We start from the raw sequence: 20,604 nt of genomic DNA on the forward strand, positions 1-20,604 counted from the left end.
AACATTTGTTGTTGGAAATTTCGAGCGTGTGTACGCGGCATAAGAGTTAGGCGTTGATATGAAAGGTTCAATATTCTTTGAAAAACTGGGCTGAAAAATGTCAAGAAAGAGTTAAAAAAATAATTTGGAACAAAGGACAACTGGGATATGACTGTCAGTTAAAGACAACAATCTCCAATTTATTTTCATCCAGTTTGTGTAAATCAGCCTCCTTTCTTCTGATAAAACTGTGCTGATTAAACAGGAACTTGACTGTACACATAAAATATGCCGGTAACCTTGACTCTCTTTCTCATCATATTTTATTAATATACTAAATCCCTTATTACTCTCAAGAGTGTGCTGTCTATCAATACAGACAATACTTGCTACTTTTCTATTTTCCCATATGTTTTTCTGCATTCACACTTGCTTCATTTCTAATCTAAGACGTGTCCGAAAGAAACTAGGATTTCATCCAGAGGGTTTTGTTATCTTCTATGTACGTTTTAGTGGTGTCCAAGTTGGAAGGGTTGTACTAGCATTGCATGTAATCATTTGAAATGGTGAAGAAAATACCATTCAGCAAATCCCGAGAGGCTTCACTAGTCTTATGTCTGAAACCCCATACCTTTTCTATACCTTAGCACTTAATCCTTTTGTACTCATCTGAGCTGTCATCTTTGTATTTAATGCTTGTGAAAAGAATTATTCCACTATTTGTTAATGAGAGTACCATGAATAGAACTTACATCTACAATTACCTACAAGTTGAATAGGTGCCATGCATCGTTTTTAGGCTTCATATGGAGACGTATCTTATCAGAGTCACCTAATAGATTCCATACGTGCAGACATGGTTGATGTTAATGTATAACAAGGTTCCCCATTGGTTGGAAAAGACGCACTATTAAACTACTCATTTAAGGGAAGGTTTCCAGGGAAAACAAGAAATTTTATATTTTCTCTGGTTTTTATTGGACCGGCATTTGCAATTACACATTTTATAAGAAGTGATGAGCGGATTGGTTTGAAATTTAAGCAGATCAGGAAATGTCCCTTTTTTTAACTCTAAGTAAAGAAAGAGATGTTCAGCTTACTGATAATCATACAGTTGATGTGAAACAACTGCCTATGGTTTTAATTTGTGCGATTTTTCACAGATTAGAAAGATCTAGATAACATATTTAGGCAATGATTACAGTGTCCATTTTTAATACAGGATGGAAGCATTAGAAAGGGCTAGAACCTAAGAAATTCACCTTTTCTATTAGTCCTGGTGATCATTGTTTTCATGATTGAAAGTAAAGAAATTCAAAATTTGGAGTTATCACTGGGCCAGAGAGGGGAAATCTAATGGTGTCAGTTGTTTCTGTGACAAATCTCTTAGAGGATTTCCCTTACTTTGGAGAGATTTCCTCTAACTTCATGTTGTGTCTACAGTAAAAAAAAGTGAAAGGGAAATCTCCCCCCAATAGTAAAAAAAACAAAAAACAAAAAACAGGCAGTGGATTTACCATTTACCGGCTCTATCGAAAATGAAAAAAATTGGGCTTTGGATTTACTTTGGTTGATAAATTGACAACTCTCCTGATCCAGTTGCAACTGTTGGTATTGCACCACAGTACAAGAGCCACTGAAATTCATGGGACAGACTCCATTCTTTCAGCCTAGCAATTAGTTGGATGTACCCTAGTTATACAAGAAATAGAGATACTGGTGGGCCCCGGTTGGCAGGCTCTAACAGTGCCCCAGTCCTTATAAGTTCCTATTGAAAATGCAATTTAAAGATGATCTCAAGCAAGCACTCAATATCAAAGTGTTAATATGTACAAATGAGGGAATAATTCCTGATTGATTGTGTTCCTATTAAGCATGCTATTCATGGCTTCATTGTAAAAAATAAACATATTTCTTTAATATGTAATATTTCTTTTTAGATACGAGGAGGCAAACTTATGATCACTTACACAAGAAAATCTGACGCAGGAAAATATGTTTGTGTTGGTACCAATATGGTGGGAGAAAGAGATAGTGAAGTAGCAGAACTTACAGTTCTAGGTAAGTTAAGATATATATTTAATTACTTTTTTTATGTCCCTTCCTTTATTGAAAATAGGTGTCCACAGCCAAGAAGCAAAAAAGAAGCAGTACAACAAATGATGTGCTCTATTAATCTAAACTTGACTAAAAAACTGCTATATTCATACGCTTTTATTTTAAATGTGGCAGCTCAAAAAGTCCTGTTTGCTGCATCTTTGTTGTGGTTAACAGTATTATGCATCTTTCCTAAAGGCTTGAATTGTGTCTAATAACTGCTTAACTGGCTGAAATCCAAGCTGTGGTTGGCTCTGTCAGCACCACATGGCTTAACAAAATGTGATTTTTCAAATGACTTTTGTCAGAGGTGCTGGGTGGAAATCTGGTGGCCGAACAGTGGTTACATCCACTGCCCTTTAAGAGCCCTTTAAGAGCTTCTAAATTCTGAGAGGTGGAGGGGCCATTCGTGTCACGTGACCCCTGGGATTGGCTGTCACAGTGGTCACAAGAATAGGAAAGCTCCCGATCGCAAGTATGCATTGGGAACCTTCTGGTCCCCACCGGCAACACAGGGCATAGTCTCTTAGCACAGCAAAATTTACATTTGGAGGCGCATATATGCAGCCCTTCCAAATTAAAGCCCATGCCGAGAGACTGCACATTTGTGTATTGCCGACGGGAAGAGGTTAAACCATAGAAATATAGAATATAGTGCCAAGCCAAAACCTAATAAAAAAAAACATAATAATGTTAATTGTTGATTTAAAAAAAAACGTGTTTCGATTGGGCAACATCACCCTTCATCAGGGCTTCAAGAATATACATAAAACATAGTCATAATGATGAAAAATTATGTTTAGATCTGCATTGCTTTTTTGTTGCTCACTGTGCCCCCATTAGTGAGACTTCCACTCTCCATTTATTTGCCCTGTTAGCTGCTATTACCAAAAATGAAAGACAATCCCAAATGTATGGTTGTTCCTAGAACAGGAATAGAAGATGCATTTTCTAATAGGGACCCTAGTTCTGGTAACCCTAAAGGCAACCAGAGATTCCCTCACTTTTGGAGGGATTATCTCTCACTTCCTGTTTTGGCTCTGGGACAGAAAGGGGTAAGTCTTCCCAGTGGGGCACAAAAAAACTTACAGGGGTTATAACACTCCCTCTATCAAAAATGTAAAAACATTTTGCCTTTAGATCTAATTTAAATAGGATGACATATCCTGATTAATTGCTGATTGGTTATGTGTAAATTGAAAGGGCCAGGAACGGGTGAAGTGTTAGCCTACACTTTTTCATAATTTGGCTTGAATTTTATTTATTTTTTTATGTGATATTGTGCCTTGTTTTTTTTTTTTTTATAATTCTTTATTATAAAGGACATGCTTCATAACAAACAGACACTTAGAAAATTACAGCTGTTAAGGTCAAAACCATCATGGACAACATAAAGCAAAGTGCAAACAAAAATCTCAAGAAACATAGATGACAAACAGCGTATATATAAAAAGAAAGTGACTAAATAGGTGAAATTTCAGGTCAATAGAATGATGCTACTCAGCTTTTTCCAACTTTTAGATACAGAGAAGGGCAACTATAGGGTGTCTGAGGGCATACCATGGAATAAAGGGACAGCTGTCCCTACTGCTTACCTTGTTACATCGCTATGGCTTCATTCACACCTGATCGCTGGTGGAATCACCACAATTTTGCTCCTGATTTCAAATTGTTGCAAAACACGGGTGCGTTTGCGAATCCATTACTTCCAATAGCACCCCAATCACGCTGCAATTGCAGTCAAAAAGCACCGCGCGACGCTGTCACCCAAAAGAAGCTTGTGTTCCTTTTTGAGAGACAATCGTAGCACATTGCGATTGCAGCGTGACAATCTCTGCAAAATCATGGTGCGATTGGGCTGCCATGGTGCAATTGGGGGGGCAAAGCAAATGTGTCCTGCTTTTTGCAACGTTTTGAAATCACGGGCAGAATCACAATCAGGTTTGAATGAAGCCTAAAGTCAAATGAAAATTATGGATAATTAGTCCCCATAAATCTTACCACTGAAATCACAAAAAATTCCCCAAAAATTCCAAAAAGTTGGTGGCGGATTCAGCCCATAAAAACCTCAAACAGTTTTGGATGGACTAACCTGTTAACTGATATATTTATGAATTTTGCATTTTGAACATCTTCGCCTGCAGACTAGCTTCAAAGGTTGATGTTTTTTTAAACATAAACTGCAGATAAACTCAAACTATCAACGCTAGATAAACACAGCATTAGCCTTTTTTATAAGAAATCTCGCTTTAATCTGATTGGTTTACACTGCATTATAGCGCCACAAAAAGAAAAAGTCCCACGGGATGAAATGCTTTTGTTGAAACAGGTGCTGTTTGTTATTTTTGGCTGTAATAAATGAGAGAGAGAACATTTTAGTGATTGCCTGTCATTATAATTATATCTTGTGAAGAAGAGTATTAAAGAGTACTAATCCTGGAAAGAAAGTAATCATCATTTTTTACATTCTCTTCCTGGTGAGAATAAACGCAGATAGCTTGGGTTGCAATTATACTGCATATTTAAAAATAAATGGGAGCGGAGATACTGCTATTCTGATTTGTTGGTGTTCCCTGATATCGGTATTTAGCAGAAATAGCAGGCAAGGTTTACAGATAATACAGCATATGTAGGCTGTGAATTTTGATTTGGTCAGGTTTGTTGATTTCATACTATCACTTACTATAACTAAGCCCCTTTTCAGTGTTTCAAGGAGCACAACATCTTTTTTGCCTTTGTTCATGAGATTAAAGTAGCAAAGTCATCTCACTGATCATTAGGTTATCTTTCACACATCAGCAGTAAATCAGTATTGCAGGTCTGTGGGTGATTTTAATAACAATTTTCAGGTGTAAGCTAGCCATACATGGTCAGATTTTCCCTCGTTCAGCCCTCGGGGATGTACAGCTATATCTCCACTGCTGGCTGTTGTATTCCGAAGCTGCAGCACCCTCGGCTGCCTGAATACGGAGAATTATTAAAATGGCCGCTTTGTCTAGCAAAAAACATGTTATAATAGAACCTGTTCCTGCTGGCTATATTAATAAAGTAAGAATATTATTTTGCATCTTGGTGTGTGGCATTTCTATTGCTGGTACAATTGGTGGAGACAAGCTGAGCAGGCACCTGAGATGTGATTGTAGAGTGTGCAGCCTGATCTTGCCATCTCTTGTGTGGCATATGAAATTTCCCCCTAAATAAAGTGGCACTATCAAAAGGTGACCAAACCAGATGACCAGGTGGTGTCGAGCTGGGTGGTGCTTGCAGGGGAACCCACAGCTCAAATTTTGTCAAGATTCAGCAGGATATGGCTGGAATTTGAGCCACCTATGACCAGCTTAAAAGAAGTATGGGTTTTATTTATTTTTTAAGAATCATACTTATCTAGCTGGATGCAGCATCCGATCGATTCTGCATCTGTCCCCCGCCGTCTCTAACACTGAGAACCAAGCGATCAAGCAACTCTGATCGCTCGGGTTCTCAGTTCTCCCTGAGCAGAGAGCTGGTGACTGTCAGTGGAGGGGGCAGAAGCTCAGGCTCTCAGCAGCTCGCTAAGAGGCTGAGCTGGGTGCTGGTCCAGGCATGTGGGTGGATTCCGACCATATAGTCACAATCTTGCCCAAAGCCTAGACTGGCTCTGTGACGTCAGCCAACAGCGGGCTTCAAAATGGGTCACAGGAGTGCAGAACGAACTGCACTTCTGTGATCCACAGGAGATGTACAACTAAACAAGCTTTGGCTGTACTTCTGATTTAGGTTTTCCTTGCACTTAAAAGTTTTTTTGAATGTGCCACTATCAAAATGTGACCGCGTCAGATAACCAGGTGGTGTTTATCTGGGTCAGGGTTGCGAACTGTCAGTAAATTTACTGTCAGTTTGTAAAAATCTGTGACTTTTGCAACTGTCTGTAAATTCCAGGGACTGATAATTTGTCATGCTGTGTTGACTTTTGTAAGTGTAAAGCAGGCAAATAACTTGTTATGTGTACTGTCAGTGTTTTCATGTGTTTATACTGTTAAATTATTGATTGACTTCGTTTTTAGTTCTGTCATTTTTCAGGTTGCCAGTAAAAAATGGGCTTCTAAATTTCCCATGTTTTGTCAGTAAAAAATGCCGCCGGAGGTTGGCAATCCTGATCTGGGTGGTGCTTGCAGGGCCACCCACAACTCAAGTGTTGGTCATTACAGCAGGATTTGGTTAGAGTTTGAGTTGTTTATAGACAGCTTAAAGGGGTTGTAAAGGTTCGTCTTTTATTTTCAAAATAGGTTTTCTTTGTTTGAATTTCTCACTTCCTGTTTCTCCTCAGTAAGCTTTCCACCATCATCCGAGCGGTGGAAAGTCATTTAGAACAGCTTACTGAACACCTTACTGAGGAGGAACAGGAAGTGAGAAATTCAGACAAAGAAAACAAAGAAAAAAAATATTTAGAAGGCAAATTGAAGGAAAAGGTAAGTAAATCAACAATGCACTAGCTTAAAGGAACCTATTTAGAAAAAAAAACCGAACCTTTACAACCCCTTTAAGGTTGCCTCTGCACTTAAAAGTTTGTTTGAGAGGGCTATTATCTAACTGCTGTCAGGCAAAATATACAGCAGACCATGGCACAAATAGTTTGCAGTTCTTTGCAGAGGAGAAGGGTTAGGAGAAGGAACTTTTACACAATAGGTCACATGCCATCTTATTGGTGGGGGGAAATAATGACCAGGAAAGTTTTTCTAACTTGTTTGGTCAATTTTAACTTCCACAGAATGGTCAGATAAAGCTGTTTGGAAATGCCACAGAGATACTGATAATCAACGTGCCGAATACACCCATACATGCATACACTGATCTATTAATTTTATATGCATAACAAATTGTATATTGCAAAGGTATACTATTAAGACTTTTACACGGCTTATGACTCTACAATTCCCCTTTAATACCGAGTTTTAGTTTTTAATAAAGTGAGCTCTAGAAGAGGCAGGCAGACTGGAACAACTGCAGAACAGGTGGCTCTCCTGAAGCCGAAATCAAATATCAAGCTCCGTATCCTAATTCAATGTCAGAGCTCTGACTCCTGAGAATTAATTAGATAAAGATAACACATGACCTGAACTTTAGGAGGCTGCCCCTGGAACAAACCGTGGGATAATAGATGCCCATCAGTAGATGCCCTCTCTAATTACATATTTTCCATGGAAATAAGAATAGATATACTACAAAAATGCAAGTGCAGCTAATTAAATACTACTATCTAAAGCTGGCGACGGCAGTAGGGCATTGATGTGATAAAGACTTTACACCCTGGGAAAATAACCCAACCAATCATCTTGGTTGGCCAAAGTCGTAGACATAATAGTCATTGTCCAATGTCATCAAAATTGGCACCAGATTGGTGCTTTTAGATCTTACTGATTAAAAACTGTATCCTGTATAAATACCAAATGGCCCTAACCATTTATGGTACATACAGGACCCAATCTGGAGTGAAATCTTTGGGAAATGTACATTCTTCAAATGATCACTGACCCAACAATAGCCATTTGTTTGTTTTTTATGGGATAAAATAATGGTTCCTATTTAACATGCATGAACTTGTGTTGCTTTGTAGAAAGACCATCTTTTGATAAAAGACCAAGTAACATGGCGGTCACTGTGGATGATAGCGTTGAGTTTGAGTGTGAAGCGCGGGGCGATCCTGTTCCTACTGTTCGGTGGAGAAAAGATGATGGGGATCTACCAAAAGCAAGGTACGTTCTTTATCATTGAAAATAGTTAAGAACTTTAGTAAAAAGGTATTTGTTATCTATCTTGTTGTATTAAAGCTGAACATGATATTGAAGTATCCATTGTACTCTTTGGAATAAGTGTCTGTATAGCTGTCTACATTCATCCACAAAGGCCTATAGAACATTTATATAAACCCAACATTCCACAGTGTGTATATAGCATAAATGCCAACTATCCCTGATTTCGAGGGACTGTCCCTGATTTCAAGCTATGTGCCCCTGTCCCTCTTTCCTCCTCATTTGTCCCTCATTTTGGTCTGATCTATATAATTGTATATAAAATGCACTTTTTTATCTTTCAAAAAGTGTTTCCCAGTGCTAAACCTTTCATCCAATTTCTAAAAGTCAGTATAGAGGAGTAGTATTGGTAAAAAAAGCACTTTATAATTTTTTTTGGTAAAAAAAATTGCTGCAATTTGTACAATTCAAAAGGTCACCATTGTCAAAAGCAGAAAAATGCCTGTAATCTGCCCAGTAAGAAGCTCATGTAATTTTTTGAGCTTCAGGCATTTTGTTTCAGGTGACAGAACTCTCAGATGTCAACAGGGGCCATTTAAATGAATGGGATTTCGCTTGTTGGGCGTTTTCGAACTTTTGGATGAGCGTTTTATGAGCTGAAAACGCTCAGATGTAAATGCAGCCTTTAGCCTCGTACACACGATCAGGCCCCGTACACACGTCCAAGAAACTCGACGGGCAAAACACATCGTTTTGCTCGTCGAGTTCCTTGTGAAGCTGCCGAGGATCTCGGCGAGCCAACTTTTCCCATTGACTAACGAGGAAATAGAGAACATGTTCTCTTTTTGGCCCGACGAGATCCTCGTCGGTTTCCTCGGCGAAAAGTGTACACACGACCGGTTTTCTCTGCAGAATACGTCTCCCATCGAGTTTCTGGCTGAATTCTGCCGAGAAACTCGGTCGTGTGTACGGGGCCTGAGATTTTAATCGGACAAAGCGTAGGACTTTTGTCTGAAGGGCGTTGGCCGTGAACGTGTCTTGCATACAAACAGCAAAGAATTTGTCCGCCAACAAGCATGAAACTACGTGTTTTTTTAGCTCTTTAGCGGCACTCTTTGGGCAACTTCTGCTAATGTTGTGTTATGGTGAGCATTGCTTCTGAGCGAGCGTGTTTGTACTTTGGAGTTTTGTCCGATGGATTTTGTGTACACACGATCGGATAATCCGCCAATACATATTTGCTGATAGACAATTTTAAAGCATGCTATCCCACATTTGTCCACGGAAAATCCAACAACAATTGTCCGATGGAGCATACAAATGGTCAGCCTGTCATCACACAATTCCCTTGAGATAATCTGATCGTGTGTACAGGCCTTAATTTTCATATCAGAGCTGTCAAAAAATTGTAAAACGTTAAAGGGTTAAAGTTAGTTGCCAACTTGCCATCCAACAAATATTATCTGTATGTTTTTTCAAGGTATGAAATTCGGGATGATCATACCCTCAGAATACGCAAGGTGACAGCATCGGATATGGGATCCTACACTTGTATAGCTGAAAACATGGTCGGCAAGACAGAAGCTTCAGCTGTATTAACAGTTCAAGGTATGTTTGTTAATTTATCTATGTAGTGTAAGGAACATTTCACAGTGCAATATTACAAAGCAGACGTGTACTTTTTTTTTTATCACGCTAACTGTGAATATCTTGAGATGCCAATATGTACATATATTTTGAATGTTTTCTATTCTTTGAGGGTTTCAGGAGTCAAAATGTATCTTTGTAAAATGGTTCAGTGGCAGTGGCGGCTGGTGCTCCATTTGTTGGGGGGGCGCAAACAATACCACAACCAACCCCCCCCCCCCCCCCCGATCAGTCGCCCGCAATAGGGCAATAGGGCCTACAGACAGATAGATAGATAGATAGATAGATAGATAGATAGATAGATAGATAGATAGATAGATATACATGCATATAGATAGATAAAGACATGTAGATGGAAAAATAGATAACCAGAAATGCAGATAGATAGATATGTAGATAACTAGAGAGACATACACATAGATAGATAGATAGATAGATAGAGACAGATAGATAGATAGATAGATAGATAGATAGATAGATAGATAGATAGATAGATAGATAGATAAACTAGAGAGACAGACATGTAGATAGATAGATAGATAGATAGATAGATAGATAGATAGATAGATAGATAGATAGATAGATAGATAGATAGATAGATAGAGAGACAGACATGTAGATAGATAGATAGATAGATAGATAGATAGATAGATAGATAGATAAATAGATAGATAAACTAGAGAGACAGACATATAGATAGATAGATAGATAGATAGATAGATAGATAGATAGATAGATAGATAGATAGATAGATAGATAGATAGATAGATAGAGAGACAGACATGTAGATAGATAGATAGATAACTAGAGAGACATACATGTAGATAGATAGATAGATAGATAGATAGATAGATAGATAGATAGATAGATAGATAGATAGATAGAGAGACAGACATGTAGATAGATAGATAGATAGATAGATAGATAGATAGATAGATAGATAGATAACTAGAGAGACATACATGTAGATAGATAGATAGATAGATAGATAGATAGATAGATAGATAGATAGATAGATAGATAGATAGATAGATAGATAGATAGATAGATAGATAGATAGATAGATAACTAGAGAGACAGACATATAGATAGATAGATAGATAGATAGATAGATAGATAGATAGATAGATAGATAGATAGATAGATAGATAGATAGATAGATAGATAAACTAGAGAGACAGACATGTAGATAGATAGATAGATAGATAGATAGATAGATAGATAGATAGATAGATAGATAGATAGATAGATAGATAGATAGATAGATAGATAGATAGATAGATAGATAGATAGATAGATAGATAGATAGATAGATAGATAGATAGATAGATAGATAAACTAGAGAGACAGACATGTAGATAGATAGATAGATAGATAGATAGATAGATAGATAGATAGATAGATAGATAGATAGATAGATATATAGATAGATAGATAGATAGATAGAGAGACAGACATGTAGATAGATAGATAGATAACTAGAGAGACATACATGTAGATAGATAGATAGATAGATAGATAGATAGATAGATAGATAGATAGATAGATAGATAGATAGATAGATAGAGAGACAGACATGTAGATAGATAGATAGATAGATAACTAGAGAGACATACATGTAGATAGATAGATAGATAGATAGATAGATAGATAGATAGATAGATAGATAGATAGATAGATAGATAGATAGATAACTAGAGAGACAGACATGTAGATAGATAGATAGATAGATAGATAGATAGATAGATAGATAGATAGATAGATAGATAGATAGATAGATAGAGAGACAGACATGTAGATAGATAGATAGATAGATAGATAGATAGATAGATAACTAGAGAGACATACATGTAGATAGATAGATAGATAGATAGATAGATAGATAGATAGATAGATAGATAGATAGATAGATAGATAACTAGAGAGACAGACATGTAGATAGATAGATAGATAGATAGATAGATAGATAGATAGATAGATAGATAGATAGATAGATAGATAGATAACTAGAGAGACAGACATGTAGATAGATAGATAGATAGATAGATAGATAGATAGATAGATAGATAGATAGATAGATAACTAGAGAGACAGACATGTAGATAGATAGATAGATAGATAGATAGATAGATAGATAGATAGATAGATAGATAGATAGATAGATAACTAGAGAGACAGACATGTAGATAGATAGATAGATAGATAGATAGATAGATAGATAGATAGATAGATAGATAGATAGATAGATAGATAGATAGATAGATAGATAACTAGAGAGACAGACATGTAGATAGATAGATAGATAGATAGATAGATAGATAGATAGATAGATAGATAGATAGATAGATAGATAACTAGAGAGACAGACATATAGATAGATAGATAGATAGATAGATAGATAGATAGATAGATAGATAGATAGATAGATAGATAGATAGATAGATAGAGAGACAGACATGTAGATAGATAGATAGATAACTAGAGAGACATACATGTAGATAGATAGATAGATAGATAGATAGATAGATAGATAGATAGATAGATAGATAGATAGATAGATAGATAGATAGATAGATAGATAGATAATTAGATAGATAGATAATTCGATAGATAGATAGATAGATAGATAGATAGATAGATAGATAGATAGATAGATAGATAGATAGATAGATAGATAGATAGATGAGAGAGGGAGATGTATCACTGTCCTTCACCAGGGATTTAGTAATGAATAAGAGAAGCATTAAGCATTAGATCAGTCCCCCATGGCCCCCCTTCTCTCCCCTCTCCTGCCTGACACATGTCTCTCTGACACAGCAGCACACTGTCGGGTGAATCTCTGATTTTAGGGCAGAGTTGATTCCCGGGACACAGAAGCAGATCTCCCTCCACCTGCAGTCCGATCATCACAGATCACAGTACAAGGTGCTGCTGTATGACACTGACAGGATAACACACGCTCTGCTCTCCTCAGATCAGATCACAGTACCTCCACCACCCCACATACCAACCCCCACACTCTCCACTGCACATGATCCTCACCCTTTCCTCTTGCTATGACCCCTCTGGTTTCATGTCACCATTTCATTTATTACTGCACTGATTCCTTCACTACGACTGTGATGCACCCTTCTGTATTCAACAAACAGGGACACTTTTACTAATTACTGAGCCTGCTTCTGTACCTGTAGAACGGCTGGCTCTCACGGGGATATGTTGCTCACGGGGATGTGTGGCTGACGGGGATGCGTCCCTCTGAGATGCATAGTGCCGACGTCACTTCCTGATGTCGGCACTATGCACAGCAATATACTGGGTACAGTGCACGCGCCCGGCCACAATATAGTTCAATACGCCGGAAGCAAGTGGCGCGATCGGCTCCGCCACAAATGCATTTTTTTCCTGCCAATGTAGCGCCTCGTCTGCAATCTTGTGATTGCACAGACGTGGCGCTACTCGTACCGAACTGCACCCGGCGCCCGACACAGTGCACAAAAGGACCTTTTTTGCATTTTTTTTTTTTTAAAGGGACATGTTTTTTTTTTTTTTTTTATTATTATAATTTTTTAACTGACTTGGGGAGGGGGGGGGCAGCGCCCGGGCGCCCCCTATGGACGGGCCGCCACTGTTCAGTGGCAAACGTATTGTATTTTCCTTTTTGTATTACATTTGTGCTTCTATTAGGGCACATTTACACCTGCATAATTGATGTAAGCAAATACTGTACGTTTGTAACAATAAGCAAAGAAGCTGTAATGTTAAAGCATACATTTAGATAAGGCCTGGTTCACACTACTGCATAATTTTTATCCAATTTCATGTGCGATTATAAAGTGCAATTTGATGTGATTTTAAAGTGACTTTGATAAGACTTATGGAGAGTTTTAAAAACACGGTGAATCTGTTTCCAATATTTCAAATCGCAAATGTTTTAAAAAGATGGGATAATTAAAGTGTTAACATGTTCTTAACAAGCTATAGAATAACTAATCCCTGTATATGCATGCTCTGTGGAACAATTCATCCTCAAACATCACAACAGAGACACTGTGCTGGGTTTAATCTATACAGCTTCTAATGGCTGCTGTTATTTGTTTACATTAGAAGGTTAGCAGGCTGCCAATTCAATGCTGCTGAAGAAAATAAGGGGAACGGAGCTGAATTTGTAGTGCTTGTAAACATTAAATGTCCGGTCAAGCACTAGTTAAAGCTTGTAGGTTGAGTTTGCATTCCCTTTGACTGTCCTATGAGGCTGCATGACCCATGACCCTCTGTCTTGGCAGTGTTGATTGGCCCTGTGCTGCTAATCATATGGACCCCCCCCCCCCCCAAAAAAAAAAAAAACACACACACACACACCAAACAGAGCATGTGCAGAGTGCCTTCCAAGGCTCTGTACTATCAGCAGATAAATTGAGAACTGTGGAAGAAGGAGAGAATCATAGAAGACAGGATCAAACAGCCTTTTTACACAATGCACAGGCTTAACCCCTTAGGTTCCACAGTGAGTATAACAAACATGCTTTGCTGCATATACAGACAGATTTCACTGTTGTGGGTTTAGTAACACATTAAAATGAAGCTCCACCTTCAAGTGGAACTTCCGCTCATTGGAATCCCCCCCCACTCCGGTGCCACAATTGGCACCTTTCGGGGGGAGGGGGGGAGGATACATTTGACAGGTATCCTTTCCCACTTCCGGGAGTCTGACCTCAGCCGTGACGGGGCAGTGACGTTACTGCGGGGCTCCCTTCTCCCCCTCCCCTGGTCGCCGGGCTAATAGGAGAGAGGAGCAGGGCATCATGCATGCGCAGTAGGGTTCCCGGTGTGAAGCCAAAAGGCTACACTGACGGGTTCCCTTACCCGCAATGGCGGCCGCAGTGTGGCCGACATCGCTGGACTCCAGGACAGGTAAGTGTCCATTTATTAAAAGCCAGCAGCTGCAGTATGTGTAGCTGCTGGCTTTCAATTTTTTTCCCCGGACCTCCTCTTTAAGTTACAAAACATAGTAACAAAACGTTCTGTAATAACTTTTTTTTTTTTTTTTTTTTGCTACAACGCTAGCTAATATAAAATTCCTTTAGTTATCTAGAGATCTGAAAGACACATTAAAGGATAATTCAGTGTGAAGGTCTGTTTGACCTTTGCAAGATGAGATTGACTTTGGCTCTCCTTACCAGCATTAGTACAGCCTTGCACTGTGTTAACCATCGATTAATGTAGAAAGTTTGGAGTTATATTACCGGCATTATATCCCTATAATACAGTTGCTAAAGCATGGGGGTAGCATTGATTACATCCGAAATAGGACCACAGTCCAGGTGAGATCACCAAAGTCCTTGTGAACTTTAGGCCGGTAGATACAGACTTAAAATATGGAATGTGACACACAGAGTGCCTGCTGGTACTTGGTGCAGATAAGGTGTATTGCACTGAATGGCTCAGTAAACCCAAGCATACAGCAAAGTGTTCTGTAATGCATACTGTGGTTGATGACCCTGCGAATCTCTTTCATCAGTATCGCTTCTCTTCTATGTTTAGCGGTCCCTGCTGGGGTCAACTAAGGGCCAAATCCACAAAGATCGTGCCTAACTTAATTTTTTCCATTTAAGTTACACTGCCTTAAAATTTCTACCTAAGTGCCCGATCCACAAAGAACTTGCCTAGAAATTTTGGGCTGTGTAACTTTAATTCCGCCGTCGCAAGGCGTTCCTATTCAAATGGGGGCGATTCCCATTTAAATTAGGTGCGCTCCTGCGCCGGCCATACTGCGCATGCTCGTGACGTCATTTTCCCGACGTGCATAGCGCGAAATTACGTTACGCCGAGCTTTGTGGATTGCGACGGGTCAATAAAGTTGCGTCGGAAAAAAAAAAATACGGCGGGAAAAAAAAAATTCAAAATTTTTAAAAAATCGCGTCGCTGGACAGAAAGGTCTGCTTTTACATGGTGTACTGACTTTACACCATGTAAAAGCAGCCCTAATTGTGCGTATGCAAACTAAAACTTACGGAGAAAAAACGAAGCTGAAAAGCTTCGTGGATCTCCGTAAGTGCTAATTTGCATACCCGAGGCGGCATTTCGACACGAAATGCCCCCAGCGGCGGATGCGGTACTGCATCCTAAGATCCGGCGGTGTAAGTCCCTTACACAGATACACGCTTTTTTTAGCACCTGCCTCCTGGGCCGGGCCTTTTGGCTAGGACCGGAGGAATTTTTTATTCCTGGCCGGAGGGCCTGGTCATTGTTTCACCACAATGGCCACTTCTTTCACTCTCCTCTCCACTATCCCTTCCCCCACTTTATTTTATTTAAGCCTGTGTTTGTCACTTTTTTGTCTTTTTTTGTTGTGCACGTTTTGTCACTGTGTGATTAGTAGGGTGCGGGTCCTCGGGCCAGCCCTGAACGTCTTGGGAGTGGGTGGACATGGCCTTCTGGCTTAGTTCGCCTGCTCTCATGGGGTCTCCCTTCGGGGGAGCCCCACCTAGTACTGGGAGGGTTCTGTTTCGGCAGTCCCTCCGAGGAAGTTGGGTCCGTGTCGGCTTCGGTTGCTCGGACCACAGTACCTCAGTCCCCGTCTGGAGCCTAACGCCCCGGGGGATCAGGGTTTGGGTCCCTCTTCACAGGAGGACCACTTGACGTTGCACCCGTCTGCACGTTTTTGTGAACACTCTTTATGTGTGTGCACATTTTTTCTGCACCGGGTGGAGTTTTTTGGGTGTGTTCACACGCCATAGGCTTTTCAAAAAAAAAAAAAAAGTCCCTTACACATGCCGGATCTTCTCCCTAACTATGGGAAACTGATTCTGTGGATCAGTTCCATAGTTAGGAACAGGGATACGACGGCGTTACAGCAATTACGCCGTTGTATCCCTTTTGTGGATTTGCCCCTTAGTGTCTGGATATGGTTTCCGATCTAGAACTTGCATATACGGTACATAGTTTAATGTTACAACCTTGCAGATACATTGGTGTCAAGTTAGTAGAAGAAGCCTAGACAAGTATAATAAATGAAAGTCTCTACTATATTGTAGTTCAGACGCAGCAATGTCACTTTGCTATTCAGACTTCCTTGCTGAAAAGGACTGAAAAGATTTAATGTCATGATTTATGAATACACACCTGAAGATCTTCCAGAAGAGTCCTGGAAGCTGTGATTATTGGAGTTCATATAATGTGCTCTTTTTAAGCCCCACACAGTAAATATGGATAATAACCTTTCTGTGGGAAGAAGACATCTGTGTATTTGCAGGGAGTAAATTATTTGTCCTGGACTTCCGACTGTAATCTATAGTTTTGCTTCAAAGGAGGTTAAGAGGAGTCTATCTTTGAGGTTTAGTGTTTAGTGGGATTTAAACTTTCATCACTTGAACGGTGTTTACTTTTCATATTGATTCCTCATGATAAAAGAGCCATGAAAAGAAGTACACTCTTGACCTGGATGTATGCGGCCTTTACATGTCGCTGCTACCAGTGATCTCTCCTTTCATTCCACTGAAGTTTTAGAAGCAAACACACTGTAAACTGTGCTCTATTGATATCTTCTTTCTATAGATAAATATACTGTACAGGGTATAATCTTTTGCCACATTGCATAGTATGGTCCTCCTATTTTTAAGTGTAGATAGCATAGAAATTAGAATATTATATTTGCAGTGACCTGCTTTTAAACCCATCGTTATTTCTCAGCTATTTATCTACACCAACCATTGACTTAAGACGGCAGCTAGACTTGCACACATGAGGCAACCCTTCCCAGGTAGTACAGGCATACCCCAATTTTAAGTACACAATAGGGTTTATTTACTAAAGCTGGAAAGTGCAAAATCAGGCTCACTTCTGCATAGAAACTAATGAGCTTCTAACCCCAGTTAGTTCAATTAAGCCTGGTAATAAAACCTGGAAGCTCATTGGTTTCTATGCAGAATCAGGGATCAGATGGGGGGTTCCCCACTCTGTGTACAGGTGCGATCACGGCCAGCCGCCAGCACTACGATAAGTACAGTTTAGCAGGGCTAGTGACAGCTGGTGGAGCGGGACAGCGAAGGCCTCAAGGGGTGGGCAGGATGACATCACCCAGTCTACATAGTGAATGGCCCAGGAGACCGAGGCCGCGGGAAAAAACAGCAAGCCAAGATGCCAGGAACAGCAGGCACAGTGGTAACATACTGAGAATTACACACACCACTGGGACATAGGGGCAATAGAGGGAGGGACTGCAGACAGGGCTAGGGGTCTCTCGCTCTGACCCCCCCTCTCGCTCATCCCCTATCATCCATCTCTGTCACCCCCCTCTCTCTCTCTTTAACCCCCCTCTGTGTTTCTCAGTCACTCCTCCTCTGCATACATGTGGGGAGTGACAGAGAGAGACAGTCTCTTACAGTCTCTTGAGCCATGTATGTGGTCTCTGATTATCTCTTGTGCCATGTCTGCAGTCTCTTACAGTCTCTTGTGCCATGTATGTGGTCTCTGACTGTCTTCTGTACCATGTCCACAGTCTCTGACCATCTCCTGTAGTATGTCCACAGTCGCTGACCATCCCCTGTACTATGTCTGCAGTCTCTGACCAACTCCTGTACTATGTCTGCAGTCTCTGACCATCTCCTGTATTACGTCTGCAGTCTCTTACCGTGATAATGTGATAATGACTTTGTCGAAAAGGGTCAGAGCCTGGGTGACCTTAAAATTATGCCCCCCCACAATGACAAAAGTTCTGCGGATGCCCATGTATTTGGGCCATGGTTTTTATCCCTTAGAATGTCCGATCGTTACAGCTGAGCACTGGGTTTCAGGGCAGCTATTCACAGGCAGGGACAGGGTCGGTGCAAGGATTTTTGTCTACATATTCTACATAGAAATATGAAAGATGTGTACACTGTGCATGCAGGAAAGTTTTTTAAAAAAAATAATGTGAAATCCCAGGATCACAGCCGTGTGAAAACCACATTTTTCCCTCATCGCTGCATGTTTTTATGTAACGAACAGCTGGGAAACAGATACACAGTTTATTATGTGAAACACAATGTTTTGAGAGTTTTTATTTTCCTTGGGAAGTCTGTTTTAATTTGTCCTTTTTGGCTTTCTTTCTCCGGTGCTTTAAATATTTTACAGTTTTTCATTAGACATTTGTCAGAATTGTCTCTGATGTGTATTATTCACAAGTTGGTTGAATGACTTTCCTTTGTGCTGTAGCAGTATGAAAGGTCAACAACCAAAAACATTACTCATATGTAAAATAATATTATATCGCCAGCTGACTGCCGTTATTTTAACATACGTACACTTTCCAATGTGTTGACATACCAGGTTACATTGATAGCCATAGAACAAACCCTGCTCTGTTATTCTGCCTTGTCATTGGTGGTTAGCAAAGTCACTTTTCAGTTCATGCATCACTTTCATCACTGGCGCAAGAAACAGAAAAGAACGGAAATTGTATGGCTCTCAGGGCGATTGAGAGGCTCATGGCACCACACTACAAATGTAGCCAGCCAAAATGGTGTAGTAGCTGCATATTCATGTGAGGTAGTCTTGTTGCTTCCTAGTGAAATGAGTCCTTATGTGTACTAACAATGCACCACTGCAATGTCTGAAAGTGTGCAGTACTGAAATAGGCCCCACTGCCCATCTGCTCCACCTTTTTCTTGCAAAAAATAGCTATATAACAATGATGTTCCTCACTTGTTCTGCTTGCCAATCCTCCATGACTGAGCAAATGAACACCACCAAAAAAACAACAACATCTTTTGGACCCTCTAAGTGGCTGGATTATGTATAATGAGTGTGGCTCTCAATATTATGTCCATGACTAGATGAGTCTGGGTTAATTAGGGGTATCACTTAAAGTTAGAGTGTGCCCAAAACCTTATTTCTAGTTGAGGGTAGATAAGGTTTAAAGTAAGCTTAAAAACCTTTATCAAGTTTATTTTTTATTGGTCTCCATTTTCACTGGAACAGGAGATGAGGGGAAAGCTTCCAATGGGGATGCTTGTTCTATAGACAGCTAAGACCACATTTCCCCACACTCTGGGGAGATTTATTCTCATTCCCTGTTGTATATGGAATCAGGCTGAACCACTCCATAAGTTACACAATTAGCAATACAAATTTAGCTTTGTTTCCCCTTTCCACTCTTTCTTGTCATCAGTTTAAAGGGTTAAAAAAAGAAAGGATGCAGACTGACCTAACTTGGGCTGCAGTAGGAATACATGTGGCCTGTGCTCACTTTATACCCTTGTATGCAGCAGGGGGCTTTATTAAAACCTGGTACAAATCAGTATGGTGCGATCACAAAGAGCAAACATTCTGTTCTCTTCTTCAGAGAACTTGTATTGTATTCATGGCACACCTTACAAGCTTGCATATGGTTCATGTAGGGTGCTGTAGTAAATTGGTGGATGGCGCCACCATGCAATTATAGACAAATAAGGATCTTAACCAGCACACCTTGACCTTGGTATAGTGAAAATCATATCCTTTATTCAAATGGTTGACCTGTTATGCCTTTTGCTTTATGTGAACAAAGCCAAGATTATCACTATACCAAGTTTTGCTGGTGAAGACCTTTTATTGTACTATGACATAATAATTATTTATTATTAGTTTATATTAGTTTATTATTAGTTTATACTTTCATAATTGTTGCTGACATTTCTTGAAGGTTACACATGGCAGGTCCAATCAGGTTCGTCTATCAGTTTTCCAGGCAGACCTGATTGAATAGTCCATTCACCCTTATGGACAGGCAGGTGAAAATGGACTTGTGTCTCTGAGCAGATCCCCTTCTAATCAAGATGGAGTCCACCCCGTCTGGAAGGGGCCTTGACTGGTTATCATTTATCATATACTGTAGCACATAAAGAGATGATGACAAACAATGGCAAACATTTGTGAAAACTAGTGTAAAGAGGACTGTGATGCTGCCCATAGTAACCATTTGCTTGCGTTCTTTCATTTATTTCCCCACCACTAAAAACTGAAACAGGGTCCTGGTCGTTATGGAGCACATTTGTTAATTTTGCTTTATTTTTAACAGATTAGTTATACTGGGTAAACCTGTTGCCGTATAATTAAATGTTTGTAACAGTTATGCCATTATTTTGTTAATCATTTTCCTGTTTAGTTTTTAGTTTTTCTTTGACATGTGTTCTTT

The 20,604-nt window shown here is 39.6% G+C and overlaps 1 protein-coding gene across 8 annotated transcripts in view; it reads left to right on the forward strand.

The window, feature by feature from the left end:
• Positions 1-20,604, forward strand: part of ROBO1 (roundabout guidance receptor 1) — a 1,468,549-nt gene that overhangs the window by 1,311,474 nt on the left and 136,471 nt on the right. For all 8 annotated transcript variants that reach the window (XM_040338766.1, XM_040338761.1, XM_040338765.1 and 5 more), the window contains 3 exons: positions 1,920-2,040; positions 7,670-7,808; positions 9,286-9,413. In XM_040338766.1, the coding sequence (XP_040194700.1) occupies positions 1,920-2,040; positions 7,670-7,808; positions 9,286-9,413 (388 nt within the window). The remainder of the gene's footprint in view (positions 1-1,919; positions 2,041-7,669; positions 7,809-9,285; positions 9,414-20,604) is intronic.

This window comes from Rana temporaria, chromosome 2 (genome assembly GCF_905171775.1).
Source record: "Rana temporaria chromosome 2, aRanTem1.1, whole genome shotgun sequence".
NCBI classification, from domain to species: domain Eukaryota; kingdom Metazoa; phylum Chordata; class Amphibia; order Anura; family Ranidae; genus Rana; species Rana temporaria.